The sequence below is a fragment of the Ziziphus jujuba genome, chromosome 12, assembly GCF_031755915.1.
Source record: "Ziziphus jujuba cultivar Dongzao chromosome 12, ASM3175591v1".
NCBI lineage: Eukaryota > Viridiplantae > Streptophyta > Magnoliopsida > Rosales > Rhamnaceae > Ziziphus > Ziziphus jujuba.
Genome location: NC_083390.1, coordinates 18,191,272 through 18,217,276, shown reverse-complemented (window position 1 = coordinate 18,217,276; position 26,005 = coordinate 18,191,272). Strand labels below are relative to the sequence as shown.

Genomic DNA, 26,005 nt, shown 5'->3' with positions numbered 1-26,005 from the left:
TCATTTTTCATACAATATTAATCAATCTGATTTTCTTTCAACTTTAAAAACCAGTGAAAATATTTAAGAAAATAATAGTACTGGATTTTTAATTTTTTGGAAGACACATTATTGATATCAGGCGATGCATAAATAGAATTCTGCGTCGCCTATTAATTAATTATTTTTTTTGGTTTTTTGTAAGTATTAAACAGTTGATTTTCTTTTAACTTTAAATAACAAGTGAAAATGTTTAAGCAGCATCGTAGAGCTTTTTTTTTGTTTTTTCCAAGAAATATTTGTATCAGGTGACGCATAAGTATATTTTGCGTCGCCTTATTCACATATAAATATATATTTTTTTTTCATAAAATATAAATCAATTTGATTTTCTTTCAACTTTGAAAACCAGTGAAAATATTTAAGAAAAATAACAGTGCTGCATTTTTAATCTTTTGGAAGACATATTATTGATATCAAGCAACGCATAAACAATATTATGAGTCGCCTATTAGTTTATTATTATTTGTTTTTTGGTTTTTTGTAAGTATTAAACAATTGATTTTCTTTCAACTTTAAATAACAAGTGAAAATATTTAAGCAGCATCAGACAGCTTTTTTTTTTTTGTTTTTTTCAAAAAATATTTGTATCAGGCGACGCATAGGTGTATTTTGCGTCACCTTATTCCCATATATATATATATATATATATATATTTTTGTTTTTCTCATAAAATATAAATCAATCTGATTTTCTTCAAACTTTAAAAACCAGTGAAAATATTTAAGAAAAATAACAGTGCTGGATTTTTAATTTTTTGGAAGACACATTATTGATATCAGGCGACGCGTAACTAGAATTCTGGGTCACCTATTTATTAATTATTTTTTTTTATTTTTTGTAAGTATTAAACAGTTGGTTTTCTTTCAACTTTAAATAACAAGTGAAAATGTTTAAGCAGCATCACAGAGCTTTTTTTTTTTTTTGTTATTTCCAAAAATATTTGTATCAGGCGACGCATATGTATATTTTGCGTTGCCTTATTCCCATATAAATATTTATTTATTTTTCATAAAATATAAATCAATCTGATTTTCTTTCAACTTTAAAAACCAGTGAAAATATTTAAGAAAAATAACAATGCTGCATTTTAAATTTTTTGGAAGACATATTATTGATATCAGGCGACGCATAAGCAATATTATGCGTCGCCTATTAGTGTATTATTTTTTTTTTGGGTTTTTTGTAAGTATTAAATAGTTGATTTTCTTTCAACTTTAAATAACAAGTGAAAATGTTTAAGCAGCATCACGCTGCTTTTTTTTTTTTTTTTGTTTTTTCCAAAAAATATTTGTATCAGGCGACGCATAGGTGTATTTTGCATCGCCTTATTCCCTTATATATATATATTTATTTGTTTTTTTTGTTTTTCTCATAAAATATAAATCAATCTGATTTTCTTTCAACTTTAAATAACAAGTAAAAATGTTTAAGTAGCATCACAAAGCTTTTTTTTTTTCCCAAAAAGTATTTGTATCAGGCGACGCAAAAGTATTTTTTTGCGTCGCCTTATTCCCTTATATATATTTATTTATTTTTTCATAAAATATAAATCAATCTGATTTTCTTTCAACTTTAAAAACTAGTGAAAATATTTAAGAAAAATAACTGTTCTGGATTTTAATTTTTCTGGAAGACATATTATTGATATCAGGCGACGCATAAGTAATATTATGCGTCGCCTATTAGTGTATTAATTTTTTTTTTTTTATGTTTTTGTAAGTTTTAAACAGTTGATTTTCTTTCAACTTTAAATAACAAATGAAAATGTTTAAGCAGCATCACAGAGCTTTTTTTTTTTTTTTTTATTTGTATCAGGCAACCCTCAAGCATTTTGTGCGGCACCTGTTCACCTTTTATTTAAATATTTTTTTTTCTTTTGGTTTTATAAAAATATTAATCAATCTGTTTTACTTTTGGCATCAAATAATCTATTAAAATATTAAAGCACATAACTGTGATGGTTTTTGTTTTTTTTACATTATTTGTATCAGGCGACTCTCAAGCATATTTTGCGTCACCTGTTCACCGTTTATTTTAATTATTTTTAATATTGTTTGAAATTTTGTAAAATTGGTATGTTTAAAACCAAAGTTCATTCAAAACAAATATTACCTTATGAGCAATTTTCACAAATTTGTCTACGATATTTTATATGTACAAACAAAAGCTATTAACAAAAGCTAGCTATTTCACTACCATGCATAGATATTCATTGGTTTTAGATACTTGTGATCATCGCTGTTGCCCATTCATCTCTAAATTCGTTGACATTTTCAGCTTGTAACCAAGTGACACCTTCGTACTGAACATGAGAAACTTATGTTAATACATATACAAATAATCATGAATATTAATTATTACATAATAGAAATATGATGAAATCATTAAATTAATAATAATTAACCATTCCTCTTAAGTCCCGGGGAGGAACTTTGTGCCTAATGATATCTCACATTATCATCATAATATAATAACCGCATTCCATACTCCCGGGCTGCATCAGTGTCTAAATTTGGAAACAGTAAATTATGTGTAATATTAGATACGAATATATACAAGTATTTAAATTAACTAACAACTAATAATGCTAAGTTTATATATAATAATTACCTTAGTATTTTACCACCGAAGTTTCTTTTCAAATGTCTTTCCTTGGTTCCATGCAGCGAAGGAACTATATAGAAATATAAATATTGTATAAGATTATATAGTCGCTTCAAAAGTACAAATCCAATATAAGAACAATTAATTAAAAATATTAGAGTTATTAACTTACTCGTCGATCAAAGTTTTTAGATCCTTATCAATTAATATTCTTATGAGTCTTCAAAGAATCAAAAAACCATGCTACTGCTTTGTATAAATCAACAACACATAGCATCCAATGATTCCTAAAAACACCAATAAATATTTTAGTTAATATGATGTTTTTCGAAATTAATATTTTCATAACAAAATTCAATTAAAACTAACACAATATTACCTTGCATAGTAGGGAAAGAACCATAGTTGATTATTTCTTGCATCTTGCCATCTACTCAATATATTTATCATCCGTTCATGAGGGTTTGGATGACCAACCGAAGCAATAATATCCGGATGAACAAAGCAATAATTCCCTTCGAAGGAGCCCGTCAATCCCTTACATAAATCCCTACATAATCCGATTACAAGTTATTATAGTGTTTAATTAATTAAATTAAAGAATTAGTTATAAAGACATCCAAATTTAGTTTACCTTATGTAGAACAAGATGCATTTGGAAGATAATTCTTGCATGTAACAAAAATCATTTATATCGCTCCTCGCTATGCCTAACTGTTGTTGTTCCCCAAAGATCTCTTTTTTCATATTAAAAAACCATAAATGATCGCTATCGACGTCCTTGATCCAACGTAGCAACTCTCGGATCGTTGGGGTAACGACTACGGGATCAACATTATCATCTTGATCATTCTCAACATTTGACCTATTCGAGCTTCCCTACAAATATCAACAAACAACATTTAAAATAGACCAAAAATGAAATTATTTTAAACTTCATTAATATATATAGCTGCATCGAACAATACCTCCTCAGATGGCAAGATAACAAGATCTCTTGGCCATGCAACAAATGCACCTTCAGCATCACTGACACGTATGATGTCAAATGACGGAGTAGGCAAAGGTGCAAATCCATCAATAACGTCATCAACAGTGATCTTATAATTTGCTGCACCTAGCTTCACACCATGGCACATATCCGTTGGCAGCGAAGGTACCAAAGTGCCACGTGCTACTATATGGCCAACATTGCCTTGTGCAAGATTGCATTTTACACCCTACAAAGTTTAAAAAAAATAAAAAAAAATAAAAAAAAATAAATATATGTTCACATGACAATATTCCTTCAACTTAAAGACTCGATCCCATGACCTCATGGCGGTAGGTAAGACTCTTCAACCATGGGAGCTATATAGATAATAATAACCCATTTAAACATACATATATATATATATATATATGAAATAATTACCTCATGATAGATCCGAAGAGCATCAATCCAAGATGTAGATTGGGTCCCATGAGCAACAACATCATCGAATTGGGTCCCAGGAGCAGCAACATCATCGGCTGGGGGGGTCCCATGAGCAGCAACATCATCGGCTTAGGTCCCAGGAGCATTAACATCATCGACTGGGGGGGTCCCTTGACCAGCAACATCATTGACTTGGGTCCCAGGAGCAGCAACAGTATCGATTGGATGAGTGAGTGACGGAATGTCAATACCACATGCTGATATGAGCGCTTAAACTTAGGTAGCGCTGCTGCTGCTTGAATTTCTGACGATCGCCACCAGACCTTTGAGCAGCATCTCATAGATTGCATTGTTTCCACTTCCCTCCGACTTGGTCTTTTTTTGTGAACTCGGCTTAGGAGTATGGAAAAAGTTATTCACCGTGTATCCTTTGCCTCAACCCCTAAGCCTGCCTCCATACTCCTCTTTTTCCAAAGCTTGTGTGAGGATATCCACCGGAGGTGAAGGCCGAATTTCTCCTTCTGTTGCCTTCTTCTTTAAGTCATTCTACAATATATTGTTTAAATGATTGAATATATCTGTTTATATAATAATGAACTAAATAATAATATATGCAACAAATATTCATAAAAAATACAATACTCATAATTTTTTCCGCTCCATGTTCAGTTTCTTCATTTGCATATTTTCCATCCTTCCCCATACGTGCCTATATCCAAAGGTCATCTCGGTCTACATAATCTTTAGTGCCTCTTTCAAGTTGCTTCCAAATTACAAATAAATTAATTTTAATAATGCAAGTGATCAAGTAACAATGACAAAATTAATATGGTTAAATGTAAATAAAAATAAATTGCATACAATGGCTCTTTCTAATCTCGCATAGCCCATGGAACCCATCCTATGTGGATACTTGTTTAATTGCTGTTTTTCCGAATATTTTTGACTTAATGCCTACAAAAGTTATAAACATACATATTAGAAAACCCAAATAACATAAGTCACCATAACAAATTTTAATTTTTATATAAATAATGGCAGCGCAATTTAATACAACATTAACATGCAGTAAATAAAACTATACCTGGAATTTATCCGACAACCTTTGTTGTACAAAATCATCCCACACCTCTTGGCTTATGAATTCATAAATTGATGGTCGATGCTTCAACTTTTCGGGTGTGTCAATATATGGTCGAACAAAATATCTATATAAGTAATTCTTGAATTTTCTCCATTTGTCACAACAATCTTTCAAAGTTGCCTTCCTAAAACTATCATCCTTACCCGTATATTGCTGCAAAATTAAAATATATATATATATATATATTTAGTAACATTGATTGACAAGTAAATGTGGTAAGTTAGAAATGCAAGTAAAATGCATATACAAGCTACAAATGCAAAAAAGGAATTATAAAATCTTCATCAATTAAATATTATTCATAATAAACAATATTTAACAATAATGCACTCCGTACCTTTATTGATGCCCATAGGTTATCTTTTAACCTATCGGACACATCTCTCCAATTAGGTATATTAATTGGTATTGTGCTCCTAGCCAACGAGCCCTCCAAATTGTTTAGTCGAACGGCCTCAGAGTTGATAGCAACTCCAACCTCATTATATTGAGGTTCCAAGCTTTTGTTTCCGGCAAATACTTCCTAAGGCCTTTCATTGTTGTAGCCCTCATTTTCTACGCCTTGTGGATGACGTATTCAGCCTTTCCATATCACTGGATGGTGATCCAGCACCATCCCCATCTGAGAGGACATGTTCATTAAAAGGATCCATAATTCTACAAACAAAAAACATAAACACAAATTAATATTACTAACAATATGAACATAGGGTGTAGTATAATGAATAAACCATTAATAACAATAATAAATGATAAATTCATGTAATTTATTTATCAAGTGATGCCGTAATAGTATCTTCTCTTAACATCTATCCTCTTTAACAGTCATTAACATTTTCAAACTTTGCATCCGGCGACTAAATCACTAATGGATTTTGAGCCGTACAAACGACGTCGTTTTAAGACCCGTAACAGAGCACCATCTCTGACATTTCCCACGCAATTTATAAAGGCTATATCTTGAATTTAACCATATAAACACATAATACAAATATTAGCATATCATTTTGCTTTACATACAATCGAACCCCACTCAATAAATATAGCTATTTTTCCAGCAAACACATATACCACCGAACCCCAAAAGGGATGAAAAACAGCACACCTTAACAAATCCAGCAATCAAGAGGAACTTCAAGCCACCACAGCAGCCGACGGCGACGGCACGACAGAAACCCAGCAACCCAATCCCGGTGACGAGACGGCAAAAATCCCAGCCACCCACCTCGACGGTGAAGTACACAACCCACCGAACATGGCGACGGTGACGGCGACGGCAAAAGGATGAAGTGCTTCCAACCCAACCACCGATAAGAAGAAGAAGCAGAGGAAGAAGAAACTTTGAAATTTACTAAAGAAACCCACAAAATCCTTCAAACCCTTGAAAGAAACAAGAATGCCTAATGAGAGTGTGATCCTTCAAAATCTTCTCATACCTCCTAGATTGCTTCCAACTCTCAAGTTTTCATACTTGGGGTTAATTGTTGAAAAGAAAGCCCATCGATTAATGTGCCATTTTATTTCTAATATTTCCTGAATATTGGGGAATAAAAAATGGTTATTAAAAACATTTTAGGGGCAAATAAAAATACTCAAAGACACAGACAAAAGAAAAAATGGAAATACAAAAAAAAAAACAAAAAGAAAAAGAAATTAGAACGCGCGACGTATAAAGAAGAAACTACGTTGCCTATAAAAATTAAAAAGCATATAAATTTTAAGTGTTTTGAAATGTTAAATAAAAAATAAATATACTTGAAAGAAAATCAGATTGATTAAAAAAATAAAAAAAAAAACTCATTCATATTGTTTAAATATTTTCACTGGTGATTTGATGCTGAGAGAAAATCAGATTGATTAAATAGAAAGATCACACACCAAAAAATATTATTTGCTAACATTAATTTAAAAAAATAAATTGTTAATTTAATAAGTTGTTTAAATATTTTAACAGGATATTTGATTTTATAAAGAAAATCAAATTGAGTTAAAAAAAAGAACCAAAACAAATTTATATTTGATTATAGGCGACGCATAAGAGTGATTATGCGTCGCCTATTACTTATAATTTAAAAAAAAAAAAACTATTTTATCTTGTTTAAATATTTTCACTGCTTATTTGATGCTGAAAGAAAATCAAATTGATTAAACAGGAAGATAATACAAAAAAAAAATTATTATTTTCTAACAAGCGACGCCTGTTAACATGAATTTAAAAATAGAATTTGTTAATTTAATAACTTGCTTCAATATTTCCACAGGATATTTGATGTTGTAAAGAAAATCAAATTGAGTTAAAAAAAAGAGATAAAAAAAAACTATACTTGATTATAGGCAACGCATAATAGTAATTATGCGTCGCCTATTATTTATAATTTAAAAAAAAAACTACTTTATCTTGTTTAAATACTTTTCGCTGGTTATTTGATGCTAAAAGAAAATCAAATTGATTAAATAGGAACATAACACAAAAAAAAAATTTATTATTTTCTAACAAGCGACGCATAAGTACTTTTATGCGTCGCCTGTAAACATTAATTTAAAAAAAAAATTGTTAATTTAATAAGTTGCTTAAATATTTTCACAGGATATTTGATTTTGTAAAGAAAATTAAATTGAGTTAAAAAAAAGAACCAAAAAAAAAAAATTTATATTCGATTATAGGCGACGCATAAGAGGGATTCTGCGTCGCCCAATACTTATAATTAATAAAAAAAAAACTAGTTTATGGTGTTTAAATATTTTCACTAGTGATTTGATGCTGAACAAAAATCAGATTAATTAAACAGAAAGATCACACAAAAAAAAAATATTAATTTTGCCAACAAGCGAAGCACAAATTCTTTTATGAGTCGCCTGTTAGAATGATTTAAAAAAAAAAAGATTGTTAATTTAATAAGTTGCTTAAATATTTTCACAGGATATTTGATGTTGTAAAGAAAATCAAATTGAGTAAAAAAAAAAAGAGACAAAAAAAAACTATATTTCATTATAGGCGACGGATAATAGTGATTATGCGTCGCCTATTATTTATAATTTAAAAAAAAAACCCTACTTTATCTTGTTTAAATATTTTCATTGGTTATTTCATGCTGAAAGAAAATCAAATTGATTAAACAGGAACATAACACAAAAAACAATTTATTATTTTCTAACATGCGATGCATAAGTACTTTTATGCGTCGCCTGTTAACATTAATTTAAAAAACAAATTTGTTAATTTAATAAGTTGCTTAAATATTTTCACAGGATATTTGATTTTGTAAAAAAAATCAAATTGAGTTAAAAAAAAAGAAGCAAAAAAAAAAATATATTTGATTATAGGCGACGCATAAGAGGGATTCTGCGTCACCTAATACTTATAATTAATAAAAAAAAAATTAGTTTATGTTGTTTAAATATTTTCACTGGTGATTTAATGCTAAATGAAAATCAGATTGATTAAAAAGAAAGATCACACACAAAAAAAAAAATAATATTAATTTTGCCAACAAGCGAAGCATAAATGCTTTTATGAGTCACCTGTTAGAATGATTTAAAAAAAAAATTGTTAATTTAATAAGTTGCTTAAATATTTCCATAGGATATTTGATGTTGTAAAGAAAATGAAATTTAGTAAAAAAAAAGAGACAAAAAAAAAAAACTATATTTCATTATAGGTGACGTATAATCACTCTTATGCGTCGCCTATTACTTATAATTTAAAAAAAAAAAACCCCTACTTTATCTTATTTAAATATTTTCACTGGTTATTTGATGTTGAAAGAAAATCAAATTGATTAAACAGGAAGATAACACAAAAAATAAAAAAATTTATTATTTTCTAATAAGTGACGCAGAAATAATTTTATGCGTCGCTTGTTAACAATAATTTAAAAAAAAAAATGTTAATTTCATAAGTTGCTTAAATATTTTCACAGAATATTTGATTTTGTAAAGAAAATCAAATTGAGTTAAAAAGAAGAACCAAAAACGAAAATATTTGATTATAGGCGACGCATAAGAGTGATTATGCGTCGCCTATTACTTATAATTTAAAAAAAAAATCCTATTTTATCTTGTTTTAATATTTTCACTGATTATTTAAACGCTGAAAGAAAATTAAATTGATTAGACAGGAAGATAACACAAAAAAAATTTTATTATTTTCTAACAAGCGACGCATAAATACATTTATGCGTTGCCTGTTAACATTAATTTAAAAAAAGAATTTGTTAATTTAATAAGTTGCTTAAATATCTTCGCAGGATATTTGATTTTGTAAAAAAAATCAAACTGAGTTAAAAAAAAGAACAAGAAAAAAATTTATATTTGATTATAGGCGACGCATAAGAGGGATTCTACGTCGCCTAATACTCATAAGTAATAAAAAAAATAAAATAGTTTATGTTGTTTAAATATTTTCACTGGTGATTTGATGTTGAACGAAAATTAAATTGATTAAACAGAAAGATCACACACAAAAAAAAAAAAAATCATATTAATTTTCCCAACATGCGAAGCATAAATTCTTGTATGAGTCGCCTGTTAGAATGATTGAAAAAAAAAAATTGTTAATGTAATAAGTTGCTTAAATATTTTTACAGGATATTTGTTGTCGTAAAGAAAATCAAATTGAGTAAAAAAAAAGAGACAAAAAAAAAACTATATTTCATTATAGGCGACGCATAAGAGTGATTATGCGTCGCCTATTACTTATAATTTAAAAAAAAAAATCCTACTTTATCTTGTTTAAATATTTTCACTAGTTATTTGATGCTGAAAGAAAATCAAATTGATCAAACAGAAAGATAACACAAAAAAAAAAAAGAATTTATTATTTTCTAAGAAGCGACGCATAAAATTATTTATGCGTCGCCTGTTAACATTAATTTAAAAAAAAATTTGTTAATTTAATAAGTTGCTTAAATAATTTCACAGGATATTTGATTTTGTAAAGAAAATCAAATTGAGTTAAAAAAAAGAACAAAAAAAAAAATAATATATTTGATTATAGGCGATGCATAAGAGTGATTATGCGTTGCCTATTACTTATAATTTAAAAAAAAAAACCCTACTTTATCTTGTTTAAATATTTTCACTGGTTATTTGATGCTGAAAGAAAATCAAATTGATTAAACAGGAAGATAACACAAAAAACAATTTATGATTTGATTATAGGCGACGCATAAGAGTGATTCTGCGTCGCCTATTACTTATAATTAAAAAAAAAAATAACCCTACTTTATCTTGTTTAAATATTTTCACTGGTTATCTGATGTTGAAAGAAAATCAAATTGATTAAATATGAAGATAACACAAAAAAAAAATTATTATTTTCTAACAAGCGACACATAAATTTTTTTATGAGTCACCTGTTACCGTGAATTTAAAAAAAAAAATTTGTTAATTTAATAATTTGCTTCAATATTTTCACAGGATATTTGATGTTGTAAAGAAAATCAAATTGAGTTTAAAAAAAGAGACCCAAAAAAATAAATTATATTTTATTATAGGTGACGCATAAGAGTGGTTATGCGTCGCCTATTACTTATAATTAAAAAAAAAAAAAAAACCTACGTTATCTTGTTTAAATATTTTCACTGGTTATTTGATGCTGAAAGAATATCAGATTGATTAAACAGAAAGATCACAAACCCACAAAAACAAATTATTTGCTCATAAGCGACTCATAAATATTTTAATGCGTTGCTTGTTATTTGAAATGTCCTTCCCCAAATGTAATCTATTAGTTTATTTGAGTTCAAATAAACTATCACTGATAGCCAAAAACATGAAAGTGCAACTCGTTGAACATACTTACTTCGAGCAATTGGACTATGGGTCTTTGCTTTAGACCAATTTACAATTGTTATATCCTATTTCAAATTATGTCGTGAGATGTGTTTTTGTGTTTGTGTATACTCATATATGTGAATAATTGAAAAAGGCATTGATAGAACTGTTTTATATTTTTAGATTAATTGACTTGGTGTTCATTGGAATGCTATGTGGAAATATTTTTAGATGTAATTTTAAAAAAAGTAACTAAAATTAAAAAATAAATTTTAATTACTATTGGATAAGGCGACCCTTTTATATGTAAATGCATCGCCTGTTTATCTCAATGAGTTGCTAGATCATCTAGTTTTTTAAACGAAAAATTACAATTTTAGAGTTATTGTCAAAAGTTTAAGAAGGAAATAAACAGTACTTGGAGAAACTTTTTTGTTTTAAAAGAATTAAAAAAAGGGCGTCTATGAAACTATTTATCCTTTAGCGACACAGTTTGTCTAAATACGTCGCCTGTTTATCCATTTTCTTAAAATTTTTGGCTCGTTTTCAAAATTTAAGTGGGATTTTGAATACCATTTCTTTTCACAAAATATGTGTTAGTACACTTCATAATAGGTGTTAGAATTGGAAGCAATCTAAAAGAGACTTGAAGAGTGGGATATTTCATGTTTAATTTTCCATTTGCTTACGTTGCTATTTGGAAGTTGGATTTCTCTGTGTCGCCCTCGTGGTTAGCTTGGCTTCTTCTTTCTTCGTCTCCATGGTTTCAATGAGTTTCTTTTGCTTTATGATTGGTGGTGACATGTGGTGGATTGGGTTATTTTTTATTTATTTATTCATTATAACCGAAGGTTAGGTTCGCTGGGTTTTCTAATCTTGTTTTTGTGGATAATTTGTTTGCGATGGGTTTTCTTAATTTTGCTATTGTCGATAATTTGTTTGCAATAGGTTTTCTTAATCTTGCTTTTGTCGATAATTTGTTTGTGATGGGTTTTCTTAATCTTGCTTTTGTCGATAATTTGTTTGCGATGAGTTTTCTTAATCTTGCTTTTGTCGATAATTTTTTTTGTGATATTGTTTGATATTGTTTTGCTTAGATTGGTAAGGAAATGGATAAATCGTGGATAACGAAGGATAGAACCTCAAGCAATTTTGCTAAGGGGGTGAGTGAATTTTTGAAATTTAGCATGGAAAATGCCAATGATTGTAATGCCATACGGTGTCCTTGCATGCAATGTGGGAATATGAAAATCCATACTATTAGGGATATTAAAGGCCATATATATTGGAATGGGTTTGATGTTAACTATCGGCGATGGATTTGGCATGGTGAGTCATGTGCTGATGGTATTGGACCATCTTCTCATTCTGGGAATATTAATGTAGAATATAATGAAAATGATAGTAGTAGTAAGGAAGACGTGGCTTTCAATAGCTTAGACATGACCCGTGCTGCATTAGAAACTTTTGATAATGATCCTAATGAATTTGCTACCTTATTGGAGGATGCGGAGAAACCTTTGTACCTAGGTTGTACCAAATTTTCCAAGTTGTCGGCCTTGGTTAAATTGTACAACTTAAAGGTAAGATATGGATATTCTGATAAGAGCTTTGATGTACTGTTGCAATTGTTATCCGAGATGATGCCAAATGATAATGTGTTGCCAACCTCCATGTACAATGTTAAGAAGACTTTGAGTGCTTTGGGAATGGAGTCATCAAGATTCATGCCTGTCCTAAAAGTTGTATTCTGTTTAGGAAGGAATATGTGGTGTCAGGACCCGTCTAGAATTCCTTCCCCGGAACCCTAGACAGCCCTGATCCCAGGGAAACCCTACCGAACCCTCCAACGGAAAATCCGACAGAGCCTCCCCTAAGGGATTTACTTACCACAAACTACCTGCACTGAAAACACACTTCTAAAATTCATCCCCTTATTCCTCCCGCAAACTACAAATTGATTCCACAAATTGCAGCACTTCAAAATAAAACAACAGCAGCAACCCAGTGCATAAATAACCACCACACGTCCAATACAGTATTCAGAGCATTATACAGATACATGCGGAATTTATAAAATGACAGATAAAGAAATAATACAAGATTAAGAGGAAAAAGGGAAGAAAAACTTCTTGAACTTCGGCAACGAACTGAGACGTTGGGCTCGCCCCGGACAATCAACGTCTCCAACCTGGACCTAGGGGAACGGAATTTAAGAGTGTGAGATGCTAATCATCTCAGTGAGTGACCCTATCTACTATACAATATAATACCACAGTAATACAGTAGATAGATAATAATTAATTGGAAAATAATAATTTCTCTTAAAACCCTTACAATTCTCTCAGTTGGAAAAGTTTCCCTTTTAAAACATTTTCACAAAACCCTTGTACGTACTTCCCAAAAACCAAGGAATCAAACAAATTAATAAACAACAAATAAACAAATAAATAAATAAACACCCCAAATATAAATAAACTGCAATAAATTATAATAAATAATTTCAGAACACCTTTGGGGTTTAAAACATTATTTGCAATTTACACCGACGCACCACACCATATACCGGTGATGCCCTCCGATACCCAGCGTCCTGAGCACCGACTGGCGGGGGGTTAAAGAGAGAAACCTGCAACGGTCACTTCGGCGTCCCGACAGTACCGCTGCTAAAACCATCAACCCGGCCAAGGAGGGGGGCGGCTGTGCACAACAATAACCTTGCCTGCCCACGGTCCAATGGCAACTCACGGGTGAAGTAATAACCGTGCGCTAAACCACATAATAACCGCGCACTACCACGTGTCCATACACCATACACCAGAACACCAATACTGTATGAGTGCGTCTAAAAATAAACATTAACAACCAACCGTACCGTTTTACAAAATTACCGTGGGAAGTATACCAAATTTTCACAAAACACCATCCCACATATTTTTATTCAACAACCTGGTATGAAAACATCGATAACAGATAAAACCATATCCTTTCTCGTAATACGAGATTCAACAATTGAAATACCGCGGGCATAATTTATAAAATTAAACCACCAACTTAAACAAATATTTTCATAAAATATTTAACCCAATTATGCCCGAAATTTATATAAAATCCAAACACAACGAATTACTGAAAATACTTACTCATGTGTAATAAATATCATTTAATCACAATAAAATAATAATCGGGAATTTCTTAATGACCCCAAAATTTCATTTAGCACCAATGGGTAATTATATATATAAAATAATATTTTTCCCGATTGTATTTAAAATACACCACATGAGCACAAATTTCAGATATCAATTTAATACCACATAAATACAATTAATTGCCCCAAAAATATTTTTAAAGGTGGGTCACTCACCTGGAGCACGCAATTAAACCATGATCCACCGTGGGATCAATTTCACGACTCACCGGTGCTCCTAAAACAAAATTCACAGACAGTCAAATAAATTAATATTTTATTCGGGTAAATAATACCCGGTACCCGGGGGTCAAAACACAAACGTTAACCAAAATAGGCGAATAATATACCGAATCGAAGCTCGTGGAACGAGAATTACCAATCCGGTCTCCATCGACCCCAATTCCGCCGGAGGTGGCCGGAATTTGGCCGGAAAGCTTCGGCCGGTTTTGATCTTGAGGGATCTTTCAAACGGTGGGGATTTTGGGCAATCTAACCCCGGAAATGGACTCAGAGGGGTCGAAAATAGTGGGATAGAGGTATGGGATGGGCTGGGTTGGTCGGAAACGGCGAGAATCGCCGGAAAATTTCAAGTCGCCGCCGCGACTTCGCCGGCCCGATCTGGGCGCGTCCGGCGGCGGCTGGCAGGGAAACTTGGTGGCCGAGGTCTCGAGGTGGCGGCTTCCTTGGTGGCCGGCGCGTGAGGACTATGGGTGGCCGGAAAAAGTGCAGCAAGGAGAGAGAGAGGGACGGCCGGTGGGAGAAAAAACTGTGTTTTTGTGTTTTTGGTCTCTCGGGCTCGGGGAAGAAGAAAGGAAAAAAAAAAGAAAAAAAAGAAAAAAGGAAAAAGAATGGTGTTTTCCCACGTGGGGAAAAGAAAAAGAAAAAGAAAAGGAAAAAGAAATAAAATAAAATAAAATAAAATATATAAAAATAATTAAATACTAATATTATTATTTAAAATAATAATAAAAATAATTTGATTTTACACATGGTTGACATGTGGCATTTCACCATGGTGACACATGGTCACCTTCAGTAAGTCACACGTGGCACATCGTTACGCGTTTAAAAATAATATTAAAATAATACGGTATTTGAAAAACTTTACAGGTCCATAACTTTCAAACCACATGTCCAAATCGGACGTGCCGCTAGTCTACGGACTCGTATCGATGAGCACTTCACAACCATGCATGAGTCAATGCTCAACCTTGCATGAATAAAAAGTCAATTCCGGCACCCCTTGGACAGTTTGGACCTCAACTTGTTTTGCTCATAACTTTCAAAACCGTAGCTCCGTTTTCAACGTGCTACCAGTCTACGAACTCGTGCCAATGTGTACTTTGTAACGGTACCTCAATCAACCTAGAATTCGAACCGGGTCAAAAAGTCAACTTTTGACCCCTTGGGTCAACGGTCAACAGTCAACCTCGGTCAACGTGCAAAAATTCCGACATGGTTCGGGACGGGGTGTTACATGTGGACCTTACTGAATGTCCTAAATGTGGATCCGCTAGATGGAAAATTGATAAGAATGGAGTTGCTAGCAATATTCCAAATAAAGTTTTATGGTATTTTCCTATTATTCCGTGTTTCAAACGAATGTTTCGTAGTGTTGAAATGGCTAAGAATTTGACATGGCATGCCAATGGGAAAAAGGTTAAGATAGGATAGGGGAAATGCAACACCCTGCGAATTCTCCATCTTAGAAGTTGGTTGATCGTTTATGGCCAAACTTTGCATCCGAAGATAGGAATTTGAGACTTGGGACCGCGGCCGATGGAGTTAATCCACATAATATGTTGAGTAGTAGGTATAGTTGTTGGCCTGTGATGACGGTTGTGTATAATATTTCTCCTTGGTTGTGTATGAAGCGGAAATTTATGATGTTAAGTCTTCTAATTTCTGGACCGAAGCAACCCGGAAATCAAATTGATGTATACATGGAGCCATTAGTTGAAGACCTGTAGCGGTTGTGGAATAAGGGTGTTACGATCTTTGATGCTTACCGTCAAGAGAAATTCACTTTGAAGGCAGTGTTGCTATGGACAATAAATGATTTTCCAGCTTATGGTAACTTGTCCGGTCATGCGGTGAAGGGATATTATGCTTGTCTAATTTGCAGTGAAAATACTTTTGCTACAAGGCTAAAGCATGGAAAAAAAATGAGTTTTACCGAGCATAGAAGATTTCTTCCTCCAATGGATTTCAAGAATTTGGAGTGCCTCCAAAACCATTGATTGGAGAAGAAATCTTAGATAAGCTTAATGCAATGAGATTTGATAACTCAAACAAGAGGAAAATGACTGTTGATTCTGAAGAATGTTGGAAGAGGAAGTCCATTTTTTTTTTAAATTGGAATATTGGAAATTTCTCCATGTGCGACATAATTTAGATGTCATGCATATTGAGAAAAATGTTTGTGAGAGCATATATGGTACATTGCTCAATATTCCTGGTAAGACGAAGGATGGAGTTAATGCTTGCTTAGATTTACAAGAAATGGGTTTGCGGAAAAACTTGGCCCCTAAGCCTCAAGGAAATCGAACTTTCCTAACACCGGCCTGCTATACATTATCAAAGCATGAGAAGAAACTGTTTTGTAAGTGTTTAGCGCACTTAAAGGTTCTAGATGGTTATTCTTCAAACTTGAGGAATCTTGTTTCAATGGAGGACTTAAAGATGGTAGGATTGAAATCTCATGATTGTCATACATTGATGTAACAACTCTTGCCTCTTGCAATTCATGCAATCCTTCCTAAACATGTGAGACATGCAATTGCAAGACTTTGTTTTTTCTTCAATGCAATTTGCAAGAAGTCTATCTTTGTTGCTGAATTGGAAAATATTCAAAATGATCTTGTTACAACTTTGTGCCTTTTAGAGAAATTCTTTCCACCATCGTTTTTTGATGTAATGGTTCATCTAACTGTACATTTGGTTCGAGAGGTAAGATTGTGTGGACCAATACATTTCAGGTGGATGTACCCGTTTGAGAGGTACATGAAAGTATTGAAAAGTTATCTTCGAAACAAAAATCAGCCAGAAGGTTGTATTGCTGAGGGTTACATATGTGAAGAAGTGATTGAGTTTTGTAGTGAATTTCAGAGAGGATTAGATGCAGTTGGAAACCCAATTGGTAGATATCAAAAGTTAAATGATAAGGATGATGTTGGTGCCCCCATTAAAGGTGGAAAAAATCAATCAATTGATCAACAACTTTGGGAGCAAGTCCATAGATGTGTACTTTCGAATACACCAGAAGTAGAACCGTATGTCAGGTGTGTATATACATGTTAATGTATAAATTAGTTGATAATTTTTAATACATATATATATATATATATATATATATATGAACATGTATAATTTAGTTGATATTTTGAATATATCAATATGCATCAATAAGTTGATATGTTGGATATTTTTATTAATTACAACAACTTTTATTTATTTTAGTATTCATTTTGAAGTCTTGAAGTCAAGCAAAAAAAATCGAGGAAAAAAAGCAAAATGGTTTCAAGACGAACACAAACGTACATTTATGTACTGGTTACGTGATAAGGTATGGGAAAGTTAAATATTCAATATATAATATCGTTGTTTTAGCTTTAATTTTTCATATTTTTTTCAATTGACTAGATTGTACAAGAGCGAAGTCAACCTAATCACACAGTTTCTGAAACATTACGATAGTTAGCCCATGGTCCGCAATGGGTGGTAACGAAACATGAAGGATATGTCATTAGAGGGGTTAGATTCAACACTATAAATATGGATAATAAGAGGGTCACCCAGAATAGTGGTGTCAAAGTTATTGCCAAAAGTGAGCATTTTGCTAGTGCTAAGGATAATAATCTAAGTTTAGCTGAGATGGCATACTGTGGGATCATAAGAGAGATTTGGGACGTCGATTACACTATGTTTCGAATTCCAGTGTTCAAGTGTGATTGGGTTGACAGCAGTGGTGTGAAAGTTGATGAGATGGGGTTTACATGTGTCAACTTTAGTAAAATTGGATATAAATCTGACCCATTCATCATGGCTTCACAAGTTCAACAAATATTTTATGTTGAAGATCAACTTGATTCGAGATGGTCTGTTGTTTTAACTCCACCACGACATTGTACTTTTGTTGAAGAAGAATTGGTTAAAGAAGATGTTCTTGGCGATACTACAATGGCTCACAATCCATTTGCCATAAAATTGCCAAGTGTTGATGAAAATGATCATGAGGATGAATGTGAGAGTGGCTATGTTCGTAATGAATGTGAGGGGATATGGATAAACAATATCTTCTAAATAAATTGGTACGTATATTTATTAACTTATGTTTTAAGTAATATTTATTTATTCATTATGTGTTTTTTTCTTATGTGTTTTCCACTTTAATTAGGAGAAATGTGTCACACCAAACCTTAAGAAGGTAAATATTCATTAAATTTTCATTTACCAAATTACAAATTAATTTATTAATGATTAAGTTTTTATTAATTTATTTTGCGTCAATGTTAATAAATTATTTTATTTTTCCATATGCAGTATGAGGGTGTAATATTGTCAACACGAGGACATCAACTTCCATCTTAATGAGTATGCATATGTAAAAATATGTCAATGAGATGATATTTAATTATATTGATAATTGTTTTGTTATGAACAAATATTTATTTTAAATTTTTATATTCTAATTATTTTGGACGAAGGTAGTTTGGGTTTTTTGGTATTATAATTACTTTTATATTTTAATAAATTTTTAAAAATTAAAAAATATAAATCTAAAAAAATATAAAAGAAATGGCGCTCATTAAGATAACTAAAAGTTGCCTAAATGTCGCTAAAAGTATTTTTCCAATTTTAGCGACATAAATATATAGCGATCCTAAACGAAAAAGTCGCTAATAAATTTTTAACGACTTTTCCGTAAAGCGTCGCTAAATCAATGTGTCGCTTTAAGTTAATTGCTGCATATGTCGCTAAATGGGTAAATGCGTCGCTAAAAATTCATAAATATGCGACTCTTATAATTTGTCGCTAAAACACGAACGAGTCGCTAATTTGGAGACACTAAAAAATAGTCGCTAAAAATATATGGGTTGCTAAAAAAGAGACCCATACGATTCGTTGCTAAAACATAATGCGTCACTAAATAGGCGACAAAAAAATGTATCGCTAAAAATGCATGAGTGGCTAATTTGGAGACACTAAAAAATAGTTGCTAAAAATATATGGGTCGCTAAAAAAGAGACTCACATAATTCGTCGCTAAAACATAATGCGTCGCTAAATAGGCTATGAAAAATGTGTCGGTAAAAATGAATGAGTTGCTATTCAGAATGAATTTTTAGCAACACAAATATTTAGCAACGTATTAAGGTAATGTCACTAAAACGTTTTAGCGACAATATTCTAAAGCGTTGCTATTTTATGCGTTGCTATAAGTACATTATTGTATGCGTCGTTAAAAATTAAATGTGCGTCGCTAAAAATTGTGAATAGGCAACTGTTATGATACGTCGCCTGTTATCTTACATATTTCGCAATAGGATATTTGGCGACTCCGTCGAATGCGTCTCTATTTATTTAGTGCGACGCAGTACTTGTATCGTGTATCAGCTCGATTCTAGTAGTGTATCTTTTAGTTTCTCTATATGTAGTTCATATTTATTTTTGAATCAAAAAATTAATGTCTTGGTTTGATGCTTCGTAACATTACTTTTTATACAAATATGTATAAATGTACTTATTAGATCAATCAAGCTAACAAACAAATAAATATTAACGCTTAAGGGGAAATAGGGTAGTCTTGGATTTGATTAGGATGTGGCAGACAAAAAGGAGTTTGATTAAAGATTTTTATAATTCTTTTGGTTCAAAAGCTTATAAAATTGATGACTTTTAAGGCTATATTTCCAGGCTATAATTCAGGAATTTTGTGTAGTAGCTAGTCCTAAGCTTCCAATTATCTATATACTCTTCCAATTCCTAGACTTCCAGTTATTGTTTTATCTCATCTTTATTGTTTCCTTCTCTTATTTGTTACCCTTTCAAGTTGATAATGATTGATGAACATACAGGATATAGAATCCACCTCAAGTATTTCAATAAATTCTGGCATGAAATTAGGAATAAGTTTTTTTTATTATATAATTTATTCATTTATTTTTTTTTAGAGATCACAAACCCCTCCCTCACATGCTTCACATTACACCAAATCTTTTGGGAAATTGCTTTCCATGCTTTCCTATACATTACGAAAGCCTAAAAACAGTGAATGTGTGAGTATTATATGAAATATATTTACGTGCAAACCAAGATTGTGTACCAATCTAGCTTCCCCAAACACTAATCAAAATTTGTTATTAATTTTTTTTTTTTTTTTTTTGGCGGGTGGGGGGTGGGCCGGCGGGGAGCAAAACAAAATTTCATTTCAAATGCAAAATTAGAACAAATTATACAAACAAGTCAATAAAACAAAAGGATATGCGGATTGAAGGAAATTGAAGAGACCAAAAAAGAGACTATTGATAGATTGGTGCAATTATCGACATCAAGCTGTTATATATGCTGATGATTAGAGAGCTTAAAAAGGGAAAATTCTTATCTTGACAACCACAACCCACTATATAACATTATGATTTCTTGTAACTACAAATTATATAAAAATATTTATTTATGATGAAAAAACCCGTAGAAAAACTTTGAAAGCAAAATGCTTGCATAATGACAGCAAATTCCATTGCCTTTTATTTTTTTCCCCCCTTCTTATTTTTGTAGTTATTTCCTCCATTACCTACGGGGTTTTTGAGGTCCAAGTAGAGGGTTGAGGGAAGAAGAAGCAGCCGGAAATGTGAAATATTTATGAGTGACTTTGCAGCAAGGTCTGTGGGTGTCTAATAGTAGTGCATTCAAGCTCATGAACATGATGACTAGCCCTTTCCTTTTTTCTGTGAAAAGAGGGTCCAAATGGAATGATGAATATTTTCCCTAATCATGATTTTTGCCTCTTAATGTCCAAATGAGTACTCTCAAGATGAAGCTACTTCTAGGCTTTGGTTCAGTTTTATGCATATATATGATATGCGTCCGTGGTTTCCTCCAAAGGTTCACACTTTATTTTTGTTTTGATTTTGAATATATAATTTGGTGACTAAAATTTGATTCAAAATGTCAAAGTAGTCCCTTATTTTGCATTATATTCCTATTCTTAAATGTAAATATAATACTTTAAAATATATGTTTTATAATGAGCCCAAGGTACAATATAATATAATTTATACTTAGAACATTATTTTCAAACAGAGTCATAAGCTTAGAATGAACCTTGATATCTTTGTCCACATCGAGAAAGACCAACCTCAAAATATTGCTCAAATAAAGAATGTCCATGGCCCACAAGCCTATCCAACAACTTTGTCTCGTTTTAATATATCGTTGTTTTGAAAAAAGATGGAAAATGAAGAAAAAGAAAGTTGAAGAAGTTAGGAAATTGCCTGATCAGAAAAAATGAACTGAATGTGATTATAGGCTCAATTAGATTTATAGAGAAAGTTGTCAATTAGATTCTTGAAAATGAAGGGTATTTGAAGATTTAGGAATTAAGGTTGTAGATATCAAAATTTGTTGACGGGTGAATGTGATTATAAGTTCAGATATTTTTAATTGTAAAATTGTTGAAAATGAAGGGTATTTGGAGAGTTAGAAATTAATATTGTAGATATTAAATTTGTAATGTGATTTATAATGTGAATAGAACCATCATTTGCACATTTCACATGAAGTGTCCTTAGCTTGTACACCTTTATTTGAGAGGTTAAGCGGGGATTTTCCATTCCTATCCTTGTCTCATTTCTCATGTATTGGAGAATCAGGATTGGCCTCATTTTTTATTTTATTTTTATAAAAAATAATAAAATTTTAAAAATTTTAATTTTTTTAACAAACATATTTAAAACTTAGTTAACATTTTTATATTCTTTTTAAAATATATAAAAATAAATAATATATATATATATCTCATCCCTAATTAAATCCTCTAGTAGTCAAGAGACACGTGAACGTTTGCCCTTTCTAACATTAATCTCATCCTTGGTAACTTTTTTCATATACTATTATTTAAAAAAAAAAAATTGAAAGTAAAAGTAATTGGAAAGAGAGACTCTGTGAATAAGAGAATGAAGAGAGTGTGGGCTTTATTTCATGTAAAATATGTAGTGGTATTGGCAAAATGTAGAGGATACGTGTAACGTACAGACACAAAAGAATGCACAAGTGAGTGCTAGAAAATATTCTTAGCACTGCTCAAACTTGTCAAAATAGATTGCATGTAGAATTCCTATATAAAAATAAATAAATAAAAACATTTTTTATTTTTATGTTTAGCCGTTGGATCTATGTTTTATCCCACATTGACGAAGACTGGGAACGTTGCCGTTTCGAACTCCGAGACCGGGAGGTCTTAATCTTGGCCACAAGTCAACCATAACGTTATGATTTCTTTCGACGAAGCCTGCCCATTGACCACAAGTCAACCTTAACGTGTGGAAATATCACGTGCTAGAAGGTCTTAGTATTGGCATTCCCCCCTGAGGCACAAAATGAATATGAACATGCATATCTCCACATTGACGAAAATGCCAAATTTGTTCAAAATCTCAAAACAATCCCAACTATTTTTATTGGAACATTTTTAGGCCTGACACATTGTCAGGTCTTTTTTTTTTTTTTTCTTAAGTAAATATTAATAACTCAAATAAAAGTGCCATAAAGTTTGATAATGCCTCCACCTAAAAAAAAAAAAAAATCAAATGCAGATTGTATTTTTCAACATGTACGTATAGCATACAAATTCCAGTTTTTTGCAATTTTTTTTTTTCTTATTAAAGTTCCCCATGCTAGAAATGATCAGCTAGTAGCTTTGTCCTTGAAATTCATTGACCATTAATGGCTATCCTTTTCTTCTTCTTCTCCAACTTCCCCTTTCCGTTGTCGTTGCTCAAACCAACCGCAAAATAAATGTTCCAACTTCTCTGACTGCAGGAAGCAATAATAATTTATGGCTTTCACCTTCTAAAGATTTTGCATTTGGATTCCACCAGCTTGACGATGATGCCTTCATACTTGCCATTTGGTATTACAAACTATCCCGCCAATTCACCCCAGTTTGGTATCCAAATGCAAATAAAGGTAAACCAGTTCCAAGGAATTCCAAACTGGAGCTAACTCCTGACAGTGCTCTAGTGCTCAAAAACGGTGCTGAAACAATATGGAACTCTGGAAAAACGAGTTCTGCTGACGTAAACTATGCTGTGATGAATGATACAGGCAACTTTATGCTGTTGGATGGTAGTTCTAAACCCCTATGGGAGAGCTTCAACCATCCCACTGATACGCTACTGCCTTCTCAGATCATGAAGTTTGGTGGTTTTCTTTCTGCAAGAACAAGTAACAACAACTTCACACCGAGAAGATTCCAGTTTTGTTTGGATATTGATGGTATTGCTAAGCTTATCACCATAAATTTGCCTGGTAACTTTTCTTATTATAATTACTTTTCCACTGGCGATACATCGGATCCTGGTGACGAAGTAGTGTTTGATTCGTCAGGCTTGTATGTATTGACAAAAAATGAAAGCAAAATCTTTATTATGAAACCGGAAGTTCCGGTCTCAAATCCTTTGGACTACTATATGAGAGTGAGTCTTAATTTTGATGGGGCTTTTACCCTAAACGCTCACTCCAAAGATCCGTCTGCTGCAAATGAAACATGCACAACCATAACATCAATACCGGAGGACGTATGCTGGTCGATAAAAGGAGAAATGGGAAGTGGAGTATGTGGGTTTAACAGTATCTGCTCAATCCAATCTGATGGAAGGACAAATTGCATATGCCCAGATGGTTATTGTTTGTTCAATCCAGCTGATGCATATGGTGGCCGTAGACCAAATTTCTTACTGGGTTGCGATAATAGTTCGGGGCAAATCCACCCAGAGAACCACTTCATGCAGGAGAAATTAAATGTTAATTTTGGATTTTCGGATTACGAAGTGCTTAGCTCTATTAATAGGGAGAGCTGCAAAACCGCTTGTTTACATGATTGTTTATGTGCAGCAGTCGTTTTTAAACCCTTTAAATTTCGCTGTTGGAAGAAGAGGTCTCCACTTTCCAATGGGAGAGTTGAATTATATACCACAGCTCATATCAAAACAGCTTATAATTCGTCTCCTGATATCCCACTTCTTCCTCCAAAAGTCCCAGCTAAGGACCAGAACATATTGATGATTGTGGTGTTGTCTGTTCTCTTAGGCAGTTCTGTGATGGTCAATTTTGTATTTGTGGGTGCAACATGTATGGGTTTCTTGATGTTCTTGAAGAGAAATCTCCTTGGACCTGAAATTTCTCCAAATGAAAGTTCTATCGAAAACAGATTGCAGCAATTTACCTACAAGGAGCTGATAGAGGCCACAAATGGATTCAAGGAAGAGCTAGGAAGAGGATCTTGTGGGATAGTTTACAAAGGTGAAACGAGATCAACTGGTCTTATTGCCATCAAGATGTTAGACAGAGTGTTTGAAGACATTGACAGAGAATTCAAAGCAGAAGTTAACATTATAGGCCAAACACATCACAAGAATCTTGTCCGGCTAGTTGGTTATTGTGATGAGAAACAGCACAGACTGCTAGTTTATGAGTTCCTGAGAAATGGAACTTTAGCAAAGTTTCTATATGTAGATCCCAAACCCAGTTGGAAACAGAGGACTGAAATAGCATTTGGGATAGCGAGAGGACTTGCTTACTTGCACGATGAATGCACCAAACAGATCATACACTGCGACATAAAGCCTCAAAACATACTTCTGGATGAGTATTACAATGCCCGCATCTCTGACTTTGGGTTGGCAAAGCTTTTGCTCATCAACCAAAGTCATACGAAAACAAACATCAGAGGAACAAAAGGGTACGTTGCTCCTGATTGGTTCAGGTCTGCACCGGTGTCTGTGAAGGTTGATGTGTACAGTTTTGGAGTGGTGCTGCTAGAAATCATTTGCTGTAGAAGAAATGTCTTAGATACGCAGGCTGATGAGGAACATAAAATAATTTTAACTGATTATGCTTTCGACTGCTACTTGGAAGGGAAGCTGGATGCTCTAATTGAAAATGACATGGAGGCCATGGATGATATGAAGATGGTTGAGAGGTTTGTGATGGTTGCCATTTGGTGCCTCCAAGAAGACCCTAACATAAGACCCACCATGAAGAAGGTATCGCTTATGCTTGAAGGAGTACTTCAGGTTTCAACTCCGCCTGCTCCGTTTTCGTTTACTTCCGTAAAAATTGAGCATTAAATATGCACCTTAGTAATAGTATATAATAGAATGCATATTTTCGTTTACCTTATTAATAGTATATGATAGAATCCATATTTTCGTTTACTTTATACAAGCTGGTCTTAAATAAAATAAAAATACATGTACTGCACTGCTTGCCAGGGTAACTATAGTTTGTGAAAATAAAATGTTTTGTTATTTAAGCCGGTTACTGAGCATGGACATCTATGCCAAATTATTTTCTATTTTCTCTGATAGTATACAGCAAAGTGAGAAGAATTTCATTCCAACCAAACATAAAAGACATCCATTTCTAAATAAACGAAGTAGATACTATTTTTGAGCTAAAGCCCACGAGCGTTGCAAGCACTTTTTGCCTTTGCGACAGAGGAATGCGTGCTCAGATTTATGATTTTAAAAAAAAGGATACAAATCAAAGATCTTCCGATTCTTCAAACACTATCATTTTAACCTGTTTGAGCTACAATCATATGGCCAAGC

General features: G+C 32.4%; 1 protein-coding gene across 1 annotated transcript in view; it reads left to right on the top strand.

Moving 5' to 3' along the window:
* LOC107429185 (G-type lectin S-receptor-like serine/threonine-protein kinase LECRK3) overlaps nt 1–25,679 on the top strand; it is a 31,071-nt gene extending 5,392 nt beyond the window's left edge. Inside the window, exon 3 of the mRNA XM_060813162.1 lies at nt 23,214–25,679. Within this exon, the coding sequence (XP_060669145.1) occupies nt 23,214–25,522 (2,309 nt within the window). The 3' untranslated portion in view covers nt 25,523–25,679. The remainder of the gene's footprint in view (nt 1–23,213) is intronic.
* Nucleotides 25,680–26,005: the final 326 nt, after the last annotated feature.